Source organism: Colletotrichum siamense (assembly GCF_013390195.1).
Source record: "Colletotrichum siamense strain Cg363 chromosome Unknown KSG_Cg363_contig02, whole genome shotgun sequence".
Classification (NCBI taxonomy): domain Eukaryota; kingdom Fungi; phylum Ascomycota; class Sordariomycetes; order Glomerellales; family Glomerellaceae; genus Colletotrichum; species Colletotrichum siamense.
The window spans coordinates 730,687-752,191 of record NW_023501015.1 but is presented as its reverse complement, the minus strand read 5'-3'; the positions used below and the strand labels follow the sequence as shown (position 1 = coordinate 752,191).

The following is a 21,505-nucleotide window of genomic DNA, read 5'->3' as shown; positions in this document are numbered from 1 at the left end:
ATAATACTAATACTATATTAAGTTATATTTAAAAATTAAATTAATCTAAATTAGTACTTTATTCTACTTATAAAAATATTTTCTATTATTTTAGTTCTAATAATATTATACCTTATACTTAGTATTTTCATATAAAATATATATACTAAATAGTAGAAAGTATAAAAACTTATTAAGGTTATAAAAACCTAAAGTATCTTTATAATAGTTTAATAGTTATATTAAGTTATAAGTTTAGTTATATCTTATTAAGTGCTTTTTATACTAATTAGTTATAGTAAAAAAGCTAAGTAATTAGTATTAAGAATAAGAAGAAAAAGAAGAGTAAGTTAGTAATATTTTATTAAACCTTTATAAAAAGCTAGTATAAGTTTAAGCTAAAGTAGCTAAAGTAGCTAGTTAGTTATTATATATTTAAGTAATTTATAAAAAGGTTAAAAAGTATTATATAGAGATATTTTCTTAAAGTATATAAGAGTTAAAAGAAAATAATATTCTTCTTACTTTAGATATATATAAAAGTAGTATAATAAGCAATCTTTAATTTCTTAATATTAAGAATAATTTAGATTAATAAAGCTTTAGTATTAATAAAGAGTTTATAAATCTTACTCCTCTAATTAGTAGTAATCTATTAGTATTCTTAAAGGGTTCTTAGTTATATTTTAATATTTCTAGCTAAATAAGTAATTTCCCTTATTATAGTCTATCTACCTCTATTAGTAGTCTAATATATCTATATAGGTATTTAACCTTTTAGTAGCTATTAATATTTATCTAGCTAATAAGTACTACTAATATTAATATAGTTTCTTATTCTTAGTATTATTACTAATAAAAAGTAAGTTTCTTAGTTATATTAATAAAGTTCTTTATAAGTTTCTAAGTATTATCTTTATATCTATATTTTTTCTATTTAATAAAGTATTAATAACTTTCTAATTTTTTAAAATAGTTAATAATCTATTTAACTTTATATTTTAATTTATAATCTTCTATAATAATAATAGTATTTATTTATAATCCTTATAATATTAGTTTAAATAATAAAATATAAAATACTAAGTAATACCTTATAATATTTAAAAGTTTAAATTTATAATTAATTAATAGAATTATATATAAGATTTTAAAAAATCTAAGTTTTTTATAGTTAAGTTTATTATTTAGTTATTTTATTTTAATATTTTATTATATAAAATAAGTATTATTTCTTTCTTTTAAAATTAATCCCTTAATCCTTTATTTATTACTAAATTAAGTTATTTATTATTATATAAATTTAAGTTCTTTATATATATTTTTATAGATATCTTTAATTTATTATATTAAAATAATAACTTTTATTATAGCTAAGTTTACTTAAAGTTCTCTATAAATAGTAAATTTAAATTTATAGTTAAAGTAAAAAGGGGATTTTTTAGTATTTTCTCTTATTATATTATTATAAGTAAATTAAACTATTAATAATAATATAACTTAATTATCTTAGTTATAATTAATATAAATATAAAAATAAGTTTTAAAGATTTAGTTAATTTATTCTATTTATTTATTAGTTTATAAATAAAATATAATAAATATTAATTATTTAATACTAAAATATAATATAATTAATTTCTAAAAATTAGAAATAAAAATCTTATTTCTATCTAATATAATTTCTTTAAATATTTTATAATTAGTAATAATATACTTAAGAAATATATATATATATTCTTTAGTATTATTTATTTCTCTATATAAAATAAAATAAATATATTTTATAAATTAGTTTATAATAATAAAAATACTATTATAATATACTTTTATAAAAAGTTTTTAAAACTTTAATAGTTTAATAATAAAGTTAAATAATATAAATTACTAAGTAGTTTATAATATAAATAAAAGTTATAATATATTATAAAGTTAATATTAAGTAGGTTTATTTTTAAAATAAATTTTATAATTTTTAATTATTTTTATTATATATTTTTTAATAGCTTTTTCTCTATATTATTATTATAATTATTTCTAGGTTTTTATAATTCCTTAGTAACTATATATAAAGTAAGTATAAAACTTTATAATTACTTTATTATTTAGTTTATTAAATAAGCTAATATTAAATTATCTAGCTATTATTAAGAGTTTAGTTATTAATATTAAGTTTTTATTATTATTTCTTTTAAGAATTATTTAAGTTTCTTTAAATATTAAGATATTATAGTTTAATTATTAGCTAAAAATATTAGTTTTATTATTATTTAATCCTTTTTAATAAATAATTTAGAAATTAAATTTAGAAAAGAATTCTAATTATCTAACTTATTATTTATTTAATATTTTAAAGTAATAAAATATAAGAAGTTTTTATAGTTTAAATATATAAATACTTTATAAATTATTTCTAAAAATTTAAGTTTTTATTCTTTAAAAATTTTAATTATTATTATAAGTTCTTTATTATAAATTTAATAGTTAAATTTAAGTTTATAAAGTTTCTAAAAGAAGAAAATATATAAATATAACTTTTTTTTTAAGTTTTATTATAATAACTATATTTTAAAAATATAATTTAAAAAGTTTAATTTTATTTTAAACTATTTAATAAAATTTAATATTATTAAAATTAGTTTATTATTAATAAAGTTTTTAATTTTCTAAAAAACTATTTATTAAAGTTCTTTTTATATAAAAGAAGTATCTTTATAGTTAAGATTAATAAAAACTATATTAATCTTATTATAGTTTTTAATAAGTTTTTAATAAAAATTAATAAAACTTAAAAATCCTTAAACTTCTTTAAAGTTTTTAAGTTTTAGCTATTTTTTAATAGCTTTAATTTTATTCTTTAATATTTAGACTTTTTTAAAGGTAATAATAAATCTAAAATATTTTATTTTTTAAATATAAAATTTATTCTTTTTAAATTTTATTAAAAACTTAATTTCTTAAAAAATTTATAAAATATAATAAATATTTTTTTTATATCTTTTTAGTATTAATAAGAATATAAAGATATTATCTAAATAGATAACTATATAAATATTAATATATTTATATAAGATTAAATTAATTATATTTTAAAATATTATAAATATATTAATAAAACTAAAAAGTATAATAAAATACTTAAAATATTTTTTTTAAATTCTAAAAGTAGTTTTCTATTTTTCTCTTTATTTTATTTTAATTAAGTTATAAACTTTTTTTAAATTAGAAGTAATAAATTAATTAATTCTATAGAGAAATATCTTTATTTTATTAATAAATAGTAATAAATAATAGTTTTTAATTATTATTTTATTAAATATATAATAGTTAATATATAATTATAATTTTTTATTTTTCTTTAATATAAATAGAATTAAATTTCTTATTAATAATATTAAAAGTTTAATATATCTTTTTTTAAGATTTCTTTTAAAATATTTATTTAAAACTTTTATTTTTATTAAATTAAAGTTATAAATTTTATTAAATTATAGTTTTTTTCTTTTTTAAAAGGGATTTTATAGTTAAAGTTTATATATTTAAGTAGTTTAATTTCTAATTTAGCTATAAAAAATTTCTTATAAACTTTATATTTTTTTAAAATAAATAGAAATAAATTATTTTTAAGATCCTCTATTATTAATTATTATAATATAGCTTTTTCTATTTTAAAATAATAAATATATTATTTTATTATTTCTAATTATATTAATTTATTTAAAACTTACTTTCTATAAAGCTATTTAATAACTAAACTATTATAATTTTATTAAAATTAGCTTTTATTCTAATTTATTTATAAGTTATTTATTTATAGCTAAAGTAGTCTTAATACTATATTATATATCTTTATATTAGTAATATTAAATTAGATTCTTTTTTTTTAATCTAAATAACTTATTTTAAAAAATATAGTTTTATTATAAATAGTACTTCTTTTATACTTAAATTCTTCTCTTTTTACTATATATAAAAGATATAATTATTTATTTCTTTTTTATTATACTTCTAGTTTATTAATAGCTTAAAGAGTAATAAAATTTACTTTAGTTTTATTATTAATTAGTATAAATATTATTTATTTATAAATAGTTATTTTAAGTTTTAAGTTTTTTTTATATCTTTATAATATCTAATAAATAAATTTTTTCCCTATTATTTATTATAATCTATTATTAATAAATAAATTTAGTTTTTTAACTACTCTAATTATCTTAAATAAGTAATTTATTTTCCTTTTTATACTATTTTAATAAAGCTATTCTTATAAATTCTAATTTAAAGAAGTTTTAATCTATTTTTTATAATTCTCTATATATAAGCTTTATCTTAGTAATAAACTTAATATTTATTATATTAGTATTTATTTTATTTTATATTATTATTATATTAGTATTTTATAGGAAATTATAAACTTAATTAAAAAGTAATAATCCTTTTATTAAAAGTTATTATAGTTTATTTAATTATAATATATATAATATAAATACTACTAATAAGTTTATTATTAAGTTTTTTAAAATAGAATTAGTAGTTATACTTATCTCCTATATATTTTTTATATTTATTATAAAAATATTAAAACTAAAAAAAGGTTTAATATTATTAATAGTTACTTTATAGAATAAAATAATCTTCTATATATATCTAAGAGGTATAATTTTAGTTTTATTAGTTTACTAAAATACTATAGAATTAGTATTATTATTTATCTTAAAGTATATTAATTTTTTAATATTTTAAAAGTTACTTAATTATATTTTCTTAATTATTAAATTCTTCTCTAAAGCTAAAGTTATCTATATTAAAAGTAAAATTATAAATAATCTCTATTTAAATATATTATTAAGTAATATTATAAGGTTTATCTAAATTATATAATAAACTTTTGCTTTCTTTAAAAATCTAATTACTAATTATATTAAGGAGTTATTAAGAGGTTATATATAAAGTAACTAGCTCTAATTATTAAATTTATAATATTTTATTAAATAGTTTAGCTAATTTCTTAATAATTCTATTATTACTAAAATATATTATAGCTAAAGGTTTAAAATAAGTATTAGGGATAGTTATATTATATTTAAACTATTTAAGGTTACTATCCTTTAAATAATATCTTAATATTTCCTTATCTTTAAAATAAGTTTAATATCTATTATTATAATACTTAATCTATAACTAAGATATATATAAAACTTTTATAATTATATTAACTTATTAAGGTTACTTAGCTATTAGTTTCTAAAGAAGTTTCTTAAGTTATTTATAATTTCTAATAATATATTTTTATTTATTATAGTTATAATATTTAAAGTTTTAAGGTTTTTTATTATTAAGTTTAATTATTATATTAAGGTTTATAAGTTTATTATATTATTTATAAATAATATTTTAATAAGTATTATTTTAGTTATTATATAATTTATTATTATTCTATTAATTATTAAACTTATATTATAGTTATTATTAATACTTATATCTTATATTAAGGTTTAATCTTTTTTCTCTTTTTTCTTTATAGTATTTAAAAAGTTAGTTATTAATTTTAATAATATATTTAATATAATCCTTAAAACTAAAAAGTTTATTAACTTTAGCTATTTTATTTTTAATATTATTTTTAAATCTTTAATAGAAAGTAAAAACTTTATTTTTATTAGTTATATTAAACTAAGAAGTAATTCTTTAAAACTTAGCTATATAAAGAGAAATAAACTTAATTTATCTAAAATAAACTAAATTATATTTAGTTTATCTCTTCTTATTAAGTTTTAAGAAAAATAATTAAAAAGCTTTAATATATCTTATAAAACTAAAAAAAATATCTTTAACTTCTTAGCTATACTTTTTAATAAAGTTATTAAATTATTCTTATTAAAGAGGTTTAAATTAAACTAAAGTTTATTTTCTAAAAAAAGTAACTATATATATTATTTATTTAGTTTTATTCTAAAAAATATTTATATAAAAAACTTAATAAATTTATATCTAAACTAAATATCTTTTAAGTTATCTTAAAATCCTATTAAAAGTAATAAAAAAGTTAAGTTTAAGTTATTTTTATTTTTTAATTAAAATTAAAATAATATTAATAATAGTTTAAAAAGTAATAACTTTTTTTTCTAAGTTTTAATTCTTATAAACTTATTCCTAAAGTTTATTAAGAATTATAATATTCTAATTAAATATTTTATATATTACTTTAAAGTTATTATTAGTTTTATTAAACTAATATTTAAATTCTTTAGTTTTATTTTTACTATTTAAGTTATCTTTTATTTTTTAGTTTTTTAGTTTTTAAACTAAGTTTTAAATAGTTTATCTTTTAAAAGTAAATAAAAGTTTAAAAATAAATAACTTAATAGAAATTTAAGAAAATATTATTATTTATTACTATTAATAAGAATTAATAGTTAACTTACTAAATAAAAATAATTAAAATATTATAGTTAGCTATTTAATAATAAAGTCTATTAATAAAAACTAAAGATTAATATATTCTAATAATATATTAAAGTTATAATCTAAGTTATAAGTTATAAACTAATAGTAAATTAAGTCTTTAGAAGCTAAAATAATTAGTCTTAAGCTTAATAAGTAATTTATAATAAAAATAAACTAAAAGTATCCTAAAGATAAATACTAAGTTAATTACTAAAAAGCTATTAAAATCTAACTTTAAAATAAGTTTAAGTTATTCTATATATAAGTTTTAAATAGTACTATTATCCTTATTACTATACTTAGTCCTAATAAGTTCTATTTATACTAAGTATAGCTTCTATATTCTTAGTATATAGATTTAATCTCTTATTTTATTATTATATAACTTATATTATAGTTCTTTTATACTAAGTAAATCCTTATTATTCCTATAATCCTATAGTATAAATATTTTATTCTAGCTATCTAACGCCTAAGTAGGTTATTTAGCTATTATCCTTATTTATAGGTTATAATATTTCTCTTTTTTTAGAAAGATTAAGTTTATAGTTATAACGCAGCCCCCCTGCAAAAAGACTACAGCAAAATTCACCCTATACGCAGGCATAATTCTAGAAACACTATATAGGCACTTTAACTTATACCCTCTACTAATTAAGGAAAACAGTATAGAAACCCTATATATTCCTGTTAGTAGGTAAACCCTCTAAATATTATAAAGTTGAACGCACGCCCTAGCTAAATAGATTAGTGGAACAGTAATAGCGCTAGCTGCGCAGTGTGGGGCTGGTGGCGCTGCATATAGTAGGGCTAATCATATTAGGACTAAAGGGGTCACTAAAGCTCTTATAGCCTAGTAATAGCTTTACTAAACCTTCTAATAAAATATAAACGCTACTAAATAGAGATAACTCCTTAACTAAAGAGGTTATTATAAGAGGTTCTTATAGCTAGAAGTATAAAAAGCTCTACTGCTGTACATAAGGCTTTATACCCTTCCCTCTTCTTCTTTAACCTATAATAAATCCTTTATAATATCTACACTACGCAAAATACTTAAGTTCACTAAGCGTAAGCTAGGCAGCACGCTTATCTCTATAAATAATACGTAATATATTTAGAATAAGTTTAACCTCAATATACTTAATGAGAAGCTCCTATTTAAAGAATAATCTAAAGAAGACTAAAAGTATATTATCCTAATAGCTCTATTAATAAGCTTCCTAAAAGCCCCTATAAGTAGTAATATTATCCCTCTCGCTAAGAAAGCCTTAGATAATATTAATATAAAGTTTAACTATATCCTTAGCTACTCTAATAAGTAAAACTTCTTCTCTAAAGTACTTAAGGGTACTAAAGAGGATATAAAGCTTATATAGAGATAGTAAGTATACTTTACGCTAACTATTATATAGAGAGAATGTTACTAATAATAGTATAGTTATAAAGGCGTTAGCTAGCCTAATTAAATAAGAAGAATAGCGGATAGTAAAGTAGTAATAGAGATAGTATTAGCAGCATAAGTGATATATAAGAGAGAGGATAGGTTAATAGTTTAGTAGTCTGTAGTAATTAAGTAATTAAGTAATCATAAACTATATTATTACTAAAGTGAAGTTAAAGATAGTGAAGTTATATATATATATAAGTGTAGCTGAGGTTAGGAGAGGGATGTAGTTAGAGACTTAGGAGGTTGTTAGGGATTATATGACTAAAGGCTATGTGTATTGTTAAGAGGCGTAGAGTTAGGAGGTCTGTCGCTCTAAGCAGGTAATAATTATAGTGAACAGCTAGAGGCCTTTTTTAGAAAGATACTATTAGTTAAAATATCTCTTTAGAACTAACTTAGTATTAAATATTTATTCCTATTAATAAAAAAATTACTAATTTCTTTCTATATATTTTATATTAAAGCTAAAGTAGAGGAGTAATATAGTAATATATAGAAGTAACTTCTTTATTAAGATATAATATTTATCTAGTTTCTTCTATTTATTATTAATAGAAATCCTTAAGTACTACTAACTATTACTACTTATCTCTTTTAAGTTAGAGATATTATTAATATATTTTTAATAAATATAAATAAATAAAAAGCTTTTATTAAATTATTTCTAAAATAGTTATAATACTTAAGTATATAATAAAACTTACTAATATACTAATTAAATAAATCTTTAAGATATTTCTTATAAAAAAACTTATAACTCTTCTAATTTAAGATCTTAAGAATTCCTACTACTAATATTATTATAAAAGGTTTTTTACTTCTTAAAATAACTTAGAAAATACTTTATAATAATAATTACCTCCTAAAATCTACTATATAAGTTATCTTATCTAAAACCTTATATTTAAAATATAATTTTCTAAATAAACCTTAAGATTATTATAATCTCTATTAACTATAGCTAGTTATTAGAAGTTAAAATATTTTAAACTAATATAAAATCTTTAATACTTTAAAAAGAATAGAAACTATCTATTTCATTTTTAAAATAAATTATATACTTAATTATAAAGTATATAGAGTTCTATTTTATAGTATTATCTTAAATTAATTTAATTTCTCTAAATATCTACTAAAAAAGAAGAATATTATTAGATTATTTAGATCCCTCTAATATCTTATAAAATAGATCTTAAACCTCTATATATATTATAGTAAAACTCTTATAAACTTTATAATATTATAAAACTTACTAATAAAGCTAATCTTTTACTAATACTTAAAGTTAACTTTATTTTATTATAAAAGAATATATATATCTAATTATCTCTTAAAGCTCTTAAAATCCTTACTAAATAAAAAAGCTTTTAATATAAAGTTAAAGATATATTTAAAATAATAAATCTTTTTAGCTTAAATATCTTATTTCTTCTTTATAAAGAAGTTAAATTAAAAGATTAAACTTATTATATAAATATTATTTAAACGGCCGCTAGCCTTATATTATGAAATTTGACTGGTATTAACTGCGAAAGCTAGACTGATCCCCTCACCCTCTGCTAATAACCTTCAGGTCATATGACTTTCAGACTTAGATATCATGACTTCAACCATTACAACAAGCTAAGTTAACCGTCTTCCTCCAGCCGCCTCTATCTCCTCTCCTCTGCCGTTCAGACGTCTGCGCCGCTCTGCTAAGCACAGTAGCCCCAAGGCCTCTATGCTATCGCGCCGTTCAGATAACGTCTTCCGCCCTACTACGTAGTCTTAATAAAGAGCCTTACTACTATTAGCTATACTCTTATTATTAAATTCACCCTTTTTAACTTATTAAGAAGCCCTTAAGCTACTTTAGCTATCTTAAAGAAGTCTATAAAGTAGTTATAAGTATTAGAATTATTATTAGTAGCTTTAACTATCTCTATATTAACCTTAAAGCTATATAACTTTAATATCTTATACTTATTAGCTATCTTAAGTAAGTACTTCTAAGTGAATTTAAGTAGAGTCTTCTTATTAGTATAAATAAAGTTACTATACTTAAAACCTTTAATTTTATTAACTTTAATCTTATAAATTAAGTTGTTTAGTATAGCTTTATTTAGCTTATATATAGTTATAATAAGGGGGAAAAATATTATATAAGGTTATTATATATATAGGAGGATATAAAGAATAAGTTTAAAGCCTTATTTAAATAGTTAAGTTCTTATACTATAGCTATAAGAACCTTTTTAACTATAATAGTAAAGAGTTATACTATTAAGTTTATACCCTTAAATATAGGTTTAAGCTATTACTAAGCTCTAGCTATAAGTACTATTAGCATTCTATATTATAGAATAATACCTTTATAATATTATAAATAATATACTTATGAATAATAGTATTATAAATAACACTCTTACTAGTATGTTTTACTACTCTACTACTTACCTACCTATGCTCTTCTACTAGGGATATATTAAGCTAAGCGTTAATAACTAGTTATATTAAGATTTATTTATTTACTTTATTAAGATTAGGTATAAGTTAAAGTACTGCTATTAGGTTTTAATACTGTGAAAAAAAGTATAGAGTGAACTGTAATACCTACTTATATAGGTTAACTAGACTGCTAACAAATATTATTTAAACTTATATTATTAAAGATTAAAGTTCTTATTTAGTTTATAATATTTTAATTTTAAATAACTTCTTTAAAAATATTAATAAAGTTAATATTATTATAAGCTTTAAATTACTTCTTTATAATAATTAAATATACTTAAAGACCCTTCTTTTTAATAATAAAATATATAATAATACTTATAATAGCTTATTAGTTTAAAGAAATCTATAAATTAAAAGCTAAATAGATTTTAGAATTAATATATAAAAGTTCTTACTATATAACCTCTTTTTAATACTTCTAAATACTATTAAGTTTAAAAACTATTAATATAATAAACTATAATAATATTTCTAGCTTTATATTAATACTAAAAATTATACTCTAAAAAGTAAAGTTCTTATAAATAGTAAAAAAAAAATTAATATCTATAATAAAATAAATAGTAGTTTTCTAAATACTCTTTATATAATTTTTTATTAAACTAATAAAATCTAAATACTATCTCTTATATAAAATATTATTAGGTTTTTTAGAGTTTTTTAAACTAATAAGTAATACTTTAATCTCTCTAATATAATTCTTTTTAAAATACTCTAAAATAGATAAAATTACTTTAATATTAAGAATAATTTATTTACTCTTAAAATTATAGTAATAATAAGCTTAATAACTAGTTTCTAATTAACTATTTAGTTAATAAAGAATAAAATACTAGCTATAGTTTCTTATTTAGCTTATCCTCTTTTTTATACTTTTTCTCTAAAATTCTAATTCTTATATATATACTTTATTATTTATTATAACTCTAAAGAAGTTTTTAAATAAAAAATAGTTAAATAAAAAGTAGTTTTTACTTTATTTAAACTATAATATAATAGATCTAAACTTTAAAAGTTAATTAAAAATATTTAAAAGAGAAGTAGAAGTTAAATAAGAAATTATTAATATAATAAATATTTAGTATAAAATAAATAAAGTAAAAAAAAGAATAATATTAATAATATTTTTACTTTTATAATATATTTAAAAAATATTAATAGATAATAAGAATAGAAGATAATAATAATAAAATAATAGATTTAATATAGATCTTTAAAAAATCTTAAAAAGTAAATTTTAAACTTTCTAAGAGAATTACTTAATACTTAAGTTAAAATAAGAAGTTAGAAAATATTACACTAAATTTATTATAATAATATTAATTTAAAAAAAAAAAAAAAAACTAAATAAATAAAAAGAGGTAATTTATACTTTACTAGGGGGGGTTTTATTAAAAATAAAGAGTAAATAAAAAAAAGTAAAGAAAAGTAGAGATATTTAGTAATAAAATATTTATTTAATCTATATTATAATCCCTATTAAAAGAGTTAAAATAATTAATTAAGTTTAAGGCTTAAACTTAACTTAATTAACTAGTAATAGCTTTATACTTAATTAATTAATTAATTAAACTTAATAAGTTTACTTGCCTTGCGGGGAGCGCTAAGCACGATCAAAAGACTCAAGGAGTCGTACCCGAGTGCTGCGGACAGAATCCGAGGTCACGTCGTCGATCTTCACAGCGACGACTACGAAACTAGCATCACGATGCTGTTTGAGTATGCGACCAATGGTAGGAAGGACTTGGTGGATCACGTCGTGGAATCTGCCGGAGAGTTCCTCGCCAACTCGCCCACGCTCCAGGACGCCACGCCGGGTAACATTACAGACTTCGCCAGAACCCGCTTTATCGGCGTATCTATCCTAGCCAAGGTGGCAGGGAGCTATATGAAAAAGGAATACACCTCATCGATCACCATGACGAGTGGCGTACTGGGCTACAAGCCAATGCCTGGCTTCGGCATCAAGGCCGGCTTAGTCGGTGCCAAGGAATCGCTGGCGAAGGGTTTGGCTGTCGACATGGCGCCTATCAGAGTGAACCTGGTGGCACCGGGTGCCGTACAAACTCCGTTGCTGGACCATGGCAGTGAGAATATCCCGATGGAAAAGGAAGCTGTGGCCAACATGTACCGAAGCTCTACCCTCTTGAACAGGATTGGAGACCCGGAAGACCTGGCAGAGGCTTATCTGTCAATGATGAAGAACTACTTCATAACCGGAACAACCATCAACGTGGAGGGTGGCTTTTTGTTGAAGTGAGCGGATATCACGGAAGGATCCGGCGTTCGGCAGGCTGAGCTGGCGATGTTGCCGGCTGGAGATCTGACGGACCTTGCCCCGGTGACAATCCGCTGGGAGGTGAAGAAAGGGAGCACCCTGCCTGGCGCCGGGCCACGATCCCAGGCGTCTGGGTGGAGCTAGTTTAACAGCCTTTGACGATGATATCCTTGACATATCGTCGGTAGATGGGCACCTGTTCTGCCACCTCTTCGGAATATCCCTAGCGCAGGACTATGTAAGGTATGAAGTAAACAGATGATGGACCCAAGCCAACAGAAGAGCTTTGACCAAACCTTGTGTGAACTTTCGCTTATGTAATACATCGTGATTTTGCTGCTGCCACGGACCATTTGCCCCTGGCCTTTTCCCCGCGGGTTCTGGATTTCGACATCCGTCAACCCGTCACAATATTGACAAATTCAACCCTCTTTGTCTGTCTCGGAATGACTGTGCCTAGTCGCCGACTTTGTTTCTGTGTCTTACATGGGTGAATGGACTTCCGGATGACAACGGCCTCACAGTCTGCGCCCCTGTCCGGGTTGTCTTCGCCCTGGGAAGGCCGCTCTTCGTCCGATGCCAAACACACAATGGAGGTATGCGATTCTCTTTCTCCAGCAGTCCAATTGCGAAGAAAAGCGACTGACGTGAAGGACGCCACAGTCGTTGAAGTCCCAGCCTTCCGGTGGGAGGGCAACAGTACGACGCTGCCCGCCGATCCCCGATCCGGTCCCCGACAAACACCATCGAGACGCGACTATCCGGAGAGGATTCCGGCCGAGAACGCGTTGCCTTCAATTGGGAACCCGCGAATGCGAGACGGCCGGATTCGCATCTAGCGAACGAGGGCGATGAGCCGCCATCAATCAGCCCCGGCGCCACGCTCCTGAACCAGACCGCATTCTGGCCACGACGCCGGCCTCACGCTTGGACCAGATTCTTCATCCCCACCGAACCAACTCCACAAATAGCTCGATCGTACACTTCTGGCAAGGACGAAGCTATAGACGCCGGTGAGGCTGGGATATGTGCTGTCAACATGGCGCGATAAATTGGGAATCGCGTGGTAGGGAAGCCGTTCGGAGACCAATGGTCTCTGTGGCTGGAAATCTTCAACTCCATTGTCAAGCAAGACATTTTGACACAGCAACCGCCGTCATGCTGCGCAATGGAGTAGTCCTGTCGCCGCGGGAGTAATCCAATGGCACATCAGCGCTAGAGCGATCCAGGAGCTGGCACTCTATGACAGGCGTGCTATTGAAACCTTGCTCCGCCGATGGATTTGGCACTCCGCGGCGGCAGGCGGCCTTCAAGAATCCTTAGGGCGTAGGGTGATTTACGTCCGAAATATTGGATCATGATCCGGCTCTGTTTGATGTGCGTTTAGATGTGCTACTTGCACGATCTTAGTCTCGAAGATGTGAAGCAGCTTCAGGCACCGTTGGAACCAACGGACCAGTCTGACCAAGTTGTCGGATCCTGCACCCAACCACCGCTTTTACCTGATGTTGAGAAAACGTCGGCGAATCGGCGACGTCACAAAAGGTCCGAGGCGCTCCCAAGTCCTTTGCGCCACGGCGCAGCCCGCCGCACTTCAAAGGGCCCGTGGCTTTCATGCCAAATAGATGATCCCTTTTTGGTGATCGATGCTGCAGAACAAGACGCGCTCTGACTCAGCCATGATACCATTTCCCCTCGAGCTCTCGCCGAATCACCCTGATGACCCCAACGGTTCTGCATGTTCTCACGTGTTTTCTGCTGGCTAATGCAGCCAGAATCGTGCTAAACTTGGGCTAATTAGCACCGGCCACGCGGCAGGGGATGAAAATCAGGTGTTCCGTATCTTCGGAGCCGATTGATGCGAATCGTGAGTTCAACATTGCAGCCGAATTTTCCGACATACGACGGGGGCAGGAGTGACGATGTCGAGCATCGCGAATAATTCGGAGTGCATTCGATATCATGAGAGGGGGCCAATGCCTGTCTGATACATCTTACTTCTTCCGGCGCCCAAAGCAATGGGCCAGATCTGCTAAGGAGCGCCGATCCAGTCGGGACCACTCACAGTGTCTCACTCACCCAAGAGCCCCCAGCACTATTACAGTGAAAGAAAGAACTGGGTGATAATAATGGAATAAAGATGCTCATATTCCGGATGCGAATGAACATGGGGGGAGGAGGTCGTCACTGGCCCACTTAGCCTGAAATCGTAGATCTTGACGGAGCAACACCTAGGGAGACCCCGGACTGCCTTGGCCCCGGCCGGTCCGACGCCGCGGCTGTCCGAGCGAACCCTCTCTACCAAAGTGTCTCTGTGGTGATTCGCCAATTCGCGTTGTTTGCACCACGCTGCTGCAGGAGAGCCGGTGCGGGAACGTACTATGGTAGGCGAGATGTGTCTTGTAACTGTGCTGTATGCTGCAGCGTACCTTCGTTCGTCCCATGAATGCAGTGCTTCTCCGTCGTTTCTCCCCCGACATTCCCGGAAAGGAAGGACAGTCGTTAGGCGATGTCCCCGAGTGTCACTAGGCCCGTTGTAAGGTGTGTTGCAGTGTGTTTCCAACATGAGGCCAAGGAATCCCGCAGAGCACGGCCCATGTGAGTTGTGATGGGGGAAGAGCTGCCGAGGACGGCTCCGAGGTGCTTCGCTTCAGTCCTCGTATCGGGAGCACACGTGTGTTTGCATTCCGTGCATGCTGCACGCTCTGTCCAGACGGTGTCCAGAAAGCTGCAGAAGAGGGGCTAGAAAGAGGGAAGAAGCAAACGAAGAAACGGGTCTGGAAGAAAAAGCAATATGCAGAAGTAATTTTGTTCAAAATCACGTACGCAAGTTCAGCCCCCCGTTCACGAATTGCGTATGTATCTTTTTCATTTGTTTTGATTGTCGAGGGGTGGTTTTTCATATCCATCTGATCGGCTGATCGGCTTGTGGGCCACTTCTCATCTCCATCAGCTAGGGAAAAGTTGGGGAACTGCTCGACCGATTCACGACTCTGATCTGATTCCACTGACACGGGGAGATGAGAGGAGGACGCAGGATAGACTTCTTCCGTGAATAACTTTGTACACATTCTCTGTGGCAAGGAAGTGAAGGCTTGTAGCAGAAAGTTATGCCCACCAGCCCTGCATCAGCAGATCATGCCCATCTTTGTTCCCCTCATCCCCCAAAACTGCTAGAATGCCAGTGCAGACTGTAGCAAGTGAAACAAGTTCGCCAGCGAGCAAAAGTAACCTAGTCTATCCCAGCCGCTTCCGGAGCGACAGTACCACGTGTGCAGGGGCCCGATGCTGACGGCTAACAAAAGAAGGTCGAACCAAGCCTGCGGGGTGTGGCGTGCATCGAAGTCTGGAGCTACTTTTTGTAGTTTCTGCCCTCGAACCCCCCGGTCGGGTTCATCTCGACAGCACTATGGGCGAGACCGACACACAGGCGGGATCATTTATCATGCCCTTCCTCCCTCCCTCCTCTGCTCAGTCTCCCCCTTCTCGCATGTAGTTTGTCTGACATTCAACAACTATCGCTCGGGTTTGAAACCTTTTTCGCCAAACGATCTCAGGGCAACTGCAAACGACTTGACGTCTCGCTCAACAGGCCTACGCAACTTGTCGAAGAGGGAGGAAGGGGAACTCGAGTATGCGAACGGGAGCGAACGCTCCCACATCAAGCGCCAATGGGCTCCATTCTTGATCTGCTCGGCAAGGCCGACAACCTCAGCGACCCCATGCCGATATTGAACGAGCGAGCTGCAGTGCTTGGCATGGTTATTTCTTTCCTGGTGGTCGCCTGGATATGCGGCATCTTTCGACTTTACGTTCGATTCTTCGTCGCCCATTGCCTAGGATGGGACGACTTTTTCGTCGTGCTGGCCATGGTAAGCTGTCATCATGATGGGAGCAGGTTATGAATAGGCATCTAACATTTATTTAGCTTTCCAGCTTAATGTTATCAGCAGCGACATGTGTATCAACGAATTACGGTCTAGGTCAGCATTTTCTGACGCTGGGCTTCGCTGGTATGGTCGCATTTGTTAGGGTAAGATTCCTCCCTAAGTCGCATTGACATCCCATCTGACCACTCCCACAGAGTTTCTACGTATGCGGTGGCGCATACGCGATGGCCACGGCCTTGATCAAGCTGGCGTTGCTTTTCCAGTATCTGCGCATGTTCGAGGCCGGCTCGAAGTCGCGATTCGTCACTCTGGTGGTCATCTACATCACCGCCGCGTGGGGTCTGGCCTACAGCTTTCTCGCCTTCATCCCTTGCTTCCCCGTCTCAGCGTTCTGGAACTTGACAACCGTCACGAAGGACAGATGGGCTTTCGGCTCACACGACCCCGTCATCTTTGCGCGCACTTTCGAGAGTCACGTCGGCATGAATGTAGCGTTGGATCTCATCGTGTTCCTAATTCCCCTCCGTCTGTTCCTGGAGCAGGGCCTGAGGGCGAAGTCACGTCTCGGCCTCTTGGGTCTTTTCACTATGGGAGTTCTGTAAGTTGATCAACTTTGCAACTCTGGGGTATATCCCGCTAATGCCGTCTGAAGTGTAAATATTTTGGGAATTTTCCGATTGATTGGCATCAGCCACTCCCAAGCCGGTACATATCCGACTCTGGACCCCTCATGGTACGGTTGCGTGCCCATTGTTCTCGCCGCCGTCGAGGTCAACCTCGCCACAATATGCGCCTCACTGCCGATCTTCTGGCCCGTCCTCCAGATGAACTTGGGCAAGATCTTTATCACGAAAGAAATCGAGATCACATCTGAGGTCAGGCGATTCAGCGGCGACGAAGAGATGGTCGGCGAGCTTGGTGATCTTTCGCCACAAAAGTCGTTAAAGAGTCTCGGCAGAGACCCCAATCCTAGGTGGTCGGACATGTATGCCCCGTCCCCGGATCGTTCGAGGGCGATGAAGGTGCACGTTGAGGTGGAATCAGGGCACAAGCATGGCGAAAAGCTATTTGTTTCTGAGCGTTCCAGGCGAGTTCTTGACGATCACGAGTCGCAAGAACATATTGTTTCTTCCAATGTTCCATACGTTTAGTTAGATGATACCACATTTGATTTTCCGTTTCACCATTCAAGCATTCTCCTCATCGTCCGTCACAACGAGTGTCATGTTTACTTTCTAGGGGTCCAGAGTGACAGCTCATCATTCGTAATTACGCCCGTAAATCCAGCATATGTCTCAGCCCTTAGAGGTTTCATAGCCTTGGCAATGAAGCGAAGTCTTTGTCAGATTGAGGAGGTCTCACTTCTTTCGGCCGTCTTCGGCGAAATGAGTCGCAGTTCGTCGGTGATAGGACCGTTTTTTGACTGGCTCGCGGAACTCTATCCGGTCACACTGACATGGTGGCTGATTCCACCTTTGTCCCGAAACTCTATTTCCAGCCTCAACAGTCCTCGCCAGCTTTGATTCGGAGCATGTCCTCCTGAGTCCATTGCTTGTACGTTAATAGATATTATGGTGAATAACAATATCAGAAGATCGTTTCTTGTCCAATCACTGACTTATTACTATCAAGAATGGTCATCAACTGTCATTCGAGAACCAAATAGCCCCCTCACATGCAAATGTGCGCTAGCTGCGGAGGCTCCCAATTGAGATCACTGATACTCGTAGCAGAAGGGACCACCCCTGATGTCCATCATATCGCTCACCACCATCTCCTTGCCGAAGTTGGGGAAACTCAACGGGTACTGTAGCGTGATATTCTCATAGGGCACATCCCCGAAGAAGTCGAATGGGTAGGCGAACATGGCGTCTGGACCGCCTATGGCAGTCTTGCGCGCGGGCCAGTCTACGTACGGAGCGTTGTCAGTCGGCAGGTCTCCGAGTCAAAAATGTGGTCATATTCGTGAACTCAAATCGACCTCATGATATGAGGGGTCGAAGAGAACAGATGAGGGAGGCAATCCTTCCGAGACACGAAATCAGGGACACTTACCAGTGCGCTGCCAATCGTTCCAGAGCTTGTCCACAGCACCATGCACCAGATAGAAGATCGGATCACCAGGGGAAGAGTACATGTCAGCGTTCTGGCCGCAGTTAGTTTGATGCTTGGGGCAACTGCAGTATTTTGACGTAAACTTACTTCCCCAACTTGGCCACCGATGCCCAAATGCATACCCGCATGGATTGTCATGCCGCTCAACCCAAAGCTGTAGCCCTGCATATGGTAGTTGAACTCATCAAATGTCGTCGCTGACAATGTTTGTCGGATGATCTCGTCAGACATGGCACTCGCAACCAGAGTCGGGCTGAAGTCACGTCGAAGGCAGTGGGGATTATACTTGGTTGAATTGCCTGCGCATGCTGTCAGCCAACACCACGAAACATCATGATTGAGCTATGGCCGCTAGCATACCAACGCCCATGGGAACAGTCAGGTTCGCAAATGGGCCATGCTGAACGCATCCTGGGGGTCACGTCAGTTGTGCGGGTCTTGACTCATGGCAAACGTTTCACGAACCTCCGCCCGTTCTGTTAGGAATTTCCGTTGGTGTCTTAGTGGGAAATTCTTCAGGGTCGCTAACGTCCTGGATGTACGGCCCGTTCCCGCCGAACCCATACACGTCGTCGAAGATGGGAGAGTTGACGAAAGTCTCTGCGGTGTTGTCAAGGCCGATGTCCCAATATGGCAGAGCGCTTTGGTACGAGCACTTGTTTCGCAATTCAGACTCGAAGAGGTAAAGCATCCAACGATGCCAGCTGCAAGTCATCAGTTCAACATTCCCTTGACTCTTGCCAGACATTATACACACGGAAGGAAAGTGCCCTAAACATTTCTTTTTGTTAAAACAACTTCCGTCTGAACAAATCCCATGAGACTAACCGTGAAGTGCACTTGCTCTGTTACAGAAATGTGCAAGCCTTGGAAATCGTCGTATCGAGACTTTGAACCAACCCATTGGTCACTGGTCTCTGAAGGTAAAGACATGAGGCATTTCATGGCGGCGATGTAATCAAGCCTCTGCTCCATGGTCGTCTGCCGCCATTCTTGCCTAATCAGAGGGTCTTTGCAACCTTCTGAGTTAACATTCCCTGACGGAGCAGCAAGGACGTTATGCAGGGTAACTAGGGTGACGATAGCTGAACTTAGGTGTGCTGCGAACTGCATCTTGACGATACCTTAAAAGGGTGCAACTGAGGCTGTGCAACGCTTAAACATTAAAGTCTAAGAAAGCATGGTAAACATTGAGCAGACATTCTCCTTATTTATCGTGGAGAAGGGGTCTGTGAAAAGCGGTTCAGTCTGACATCGGGCATGGCTGGCCAAGTGATCACTATCAACGAATCCAAGTCGCACATGCCAATGCAGTCATCATGACCCTGGCGGTATAAGTTTGCTAATATCTTCTTCTGACAATTTTGATTGAACAACAGAACTGCCAGTGCATATACGCACTCGGCTTACTTGCTGATTTCAGCCTGCTGGAGTCGTTCCAATGCACGTTGGTAGCACTGCATGTTGAATTGGATGAAGTCCAGACTTCTTTGTAGTTTGGGTCGCCAACAGAACCCGGCTCAATCGGCGGGGACGATAAATGGAGAGTTCTCGCCGATGCTTGCCCTCCCCTGACTCTTCATTATCTCCGCAAGGGCATTTAGGGGCGATGACTGCCCATGGGCAGAGAAATGAGCTTCACCTCAGATAAACGGCCTTGTGGATGCAAACCTTCACTAAATAGCACAAGCTTTGATTGCAATACTAGCATAAGACCCCACCCCTAGTAACAAAAAACCCCCCACAACGCAAACGCGTTTTCGCATGCATTTTATAGCTATAACTTATAATTATATATTACTATAAACTATAATTTCTCTATAAATCTATAACTTTAATATATAATTTTACACTATTTTTATTATTTAATAATTCGCTATTAATTAATACTACTTCTATGAGGGGCTAGCCCTTAATTTGTTCAACTTAGGGGTGCCTTAATTATAAGAATCTAAGCTAAAGAGGGGAGGGTTCTAAGAAGCCCCTTATATAGAGGAAAAATAGGTATAAAGTAGTAATTAAGCGAATATAGTCGCTAAAAGCAGAATTCTCCTAAATCTATAGTACTACTTAGACGTTAATAATAAGTATAGCTTATAATATATACCCCCCCCTCTAGCTTTTATATAAGTATAGTTATAATATAAGCTAAAAGTAGTTAGTATAAGCTATAAATAGAGCTAATACTATATTAATCTAAGCTACTAATTACCTTATACCCTATAAATAAATAATATAATAATAAGATTTTTTATACTTAATTTACTTCTTATTTTTCCTTCTCTTATTAACTTATATAGTAATAAGTTAATTAATTAATTATAATATTATTTTAGCTAACTTTTTATTATTTTAATAGTATTTCTAATATACTCTCAGCTTATTATTTATATAAGTTAATTAGCCTCTAATCCTTATTAATTACTAACTTATTTAGATCTAATTAATTTACTCTCTCTATTTTTATAATAATACTACTTATATAAAAATACTTACTCTTTCTTTATTATTTTACTATAATTAACTTAATATAGCTTACCCTATTAGACTCTAATATAAAGATAAAGTCTCCCTCTATTATTATTAGTAGTACCTCACCCTCTAAGTATTTTAAGTTTACTAACTTCTTTAACTATAAAGAGCTTATTCTTAAGAAGTTTAACCTCTTTAATAACTCTTTTTACGTTTTAGAAGATTAAAGTCTATATATTTACTTTAACTAGTTCTTCTCCCCCTACTTTATTATTAAGATACCTATTTTTATATATTTCTATCTTATTCTTCTATTACTTTCCTAATATTCTACTAAAGCTTTCACTTATATTAGCTTATCTTTAGTAGTATCCTCTTAAA

At 30.7% G+C, this 21,505-nt stretch overlaps 2 protein-coding genes across 2 annotated transcripts; one reads left to right on the top strand and one right to left on the bottom strand.

The window, feature by feature from the left end:
• Positions 1-16,318: 16,318 nt before the first annotated feature.
• CGCS363_v002213 (Satratoxin biosynthesis SC1 cluster protein 4) lies at positions 16,319-17,636 on the top strand (the record flags this gene model as incomplete). The annotated part of the gene is made up of 5 exons (XM_036634062.1): positions 16,319-16,519; positions 16,576-16,680; positions 16,732-17,135; positions 17,190-17,522; positions 17,630-17,636. The coding sequence occupies 5 exons, from the start codon at positions 16,319-16,321 to the stop codon at positions 17,634-17,636; spliced, it is 1,050 nt and encodes a 349-aa protein (XP_036499942.1).
• A 615-nt stretch (positions 17,637-18,251) lies between these two features.
• Positions 18,252-19,627, bottom strand: ivoB-4 (N-acetyl-6-hydroxytryptophan oxidase ivoB; the record flags this gene model as incomplete). Its single annotated transcript, XM_036634061.1, has 7 exons — positions 18,252-18,445; positions 18,593-18,683; positions 18,740-18,951; positions 19,013-19,063; positions 19,118-19,356; positions 19,410-19,423; positions 19,481-19,627. 7 exons carry the CDS (start codon positions 19,625-19,627, stop codon positions 18,252-18,254), a joined length of 948 nt encoding a protein of 315 aa, XP_036499943.1.
• Between the last annotated feature and the right edge of the window lie 1,878 nt (positions 19,628-21,505).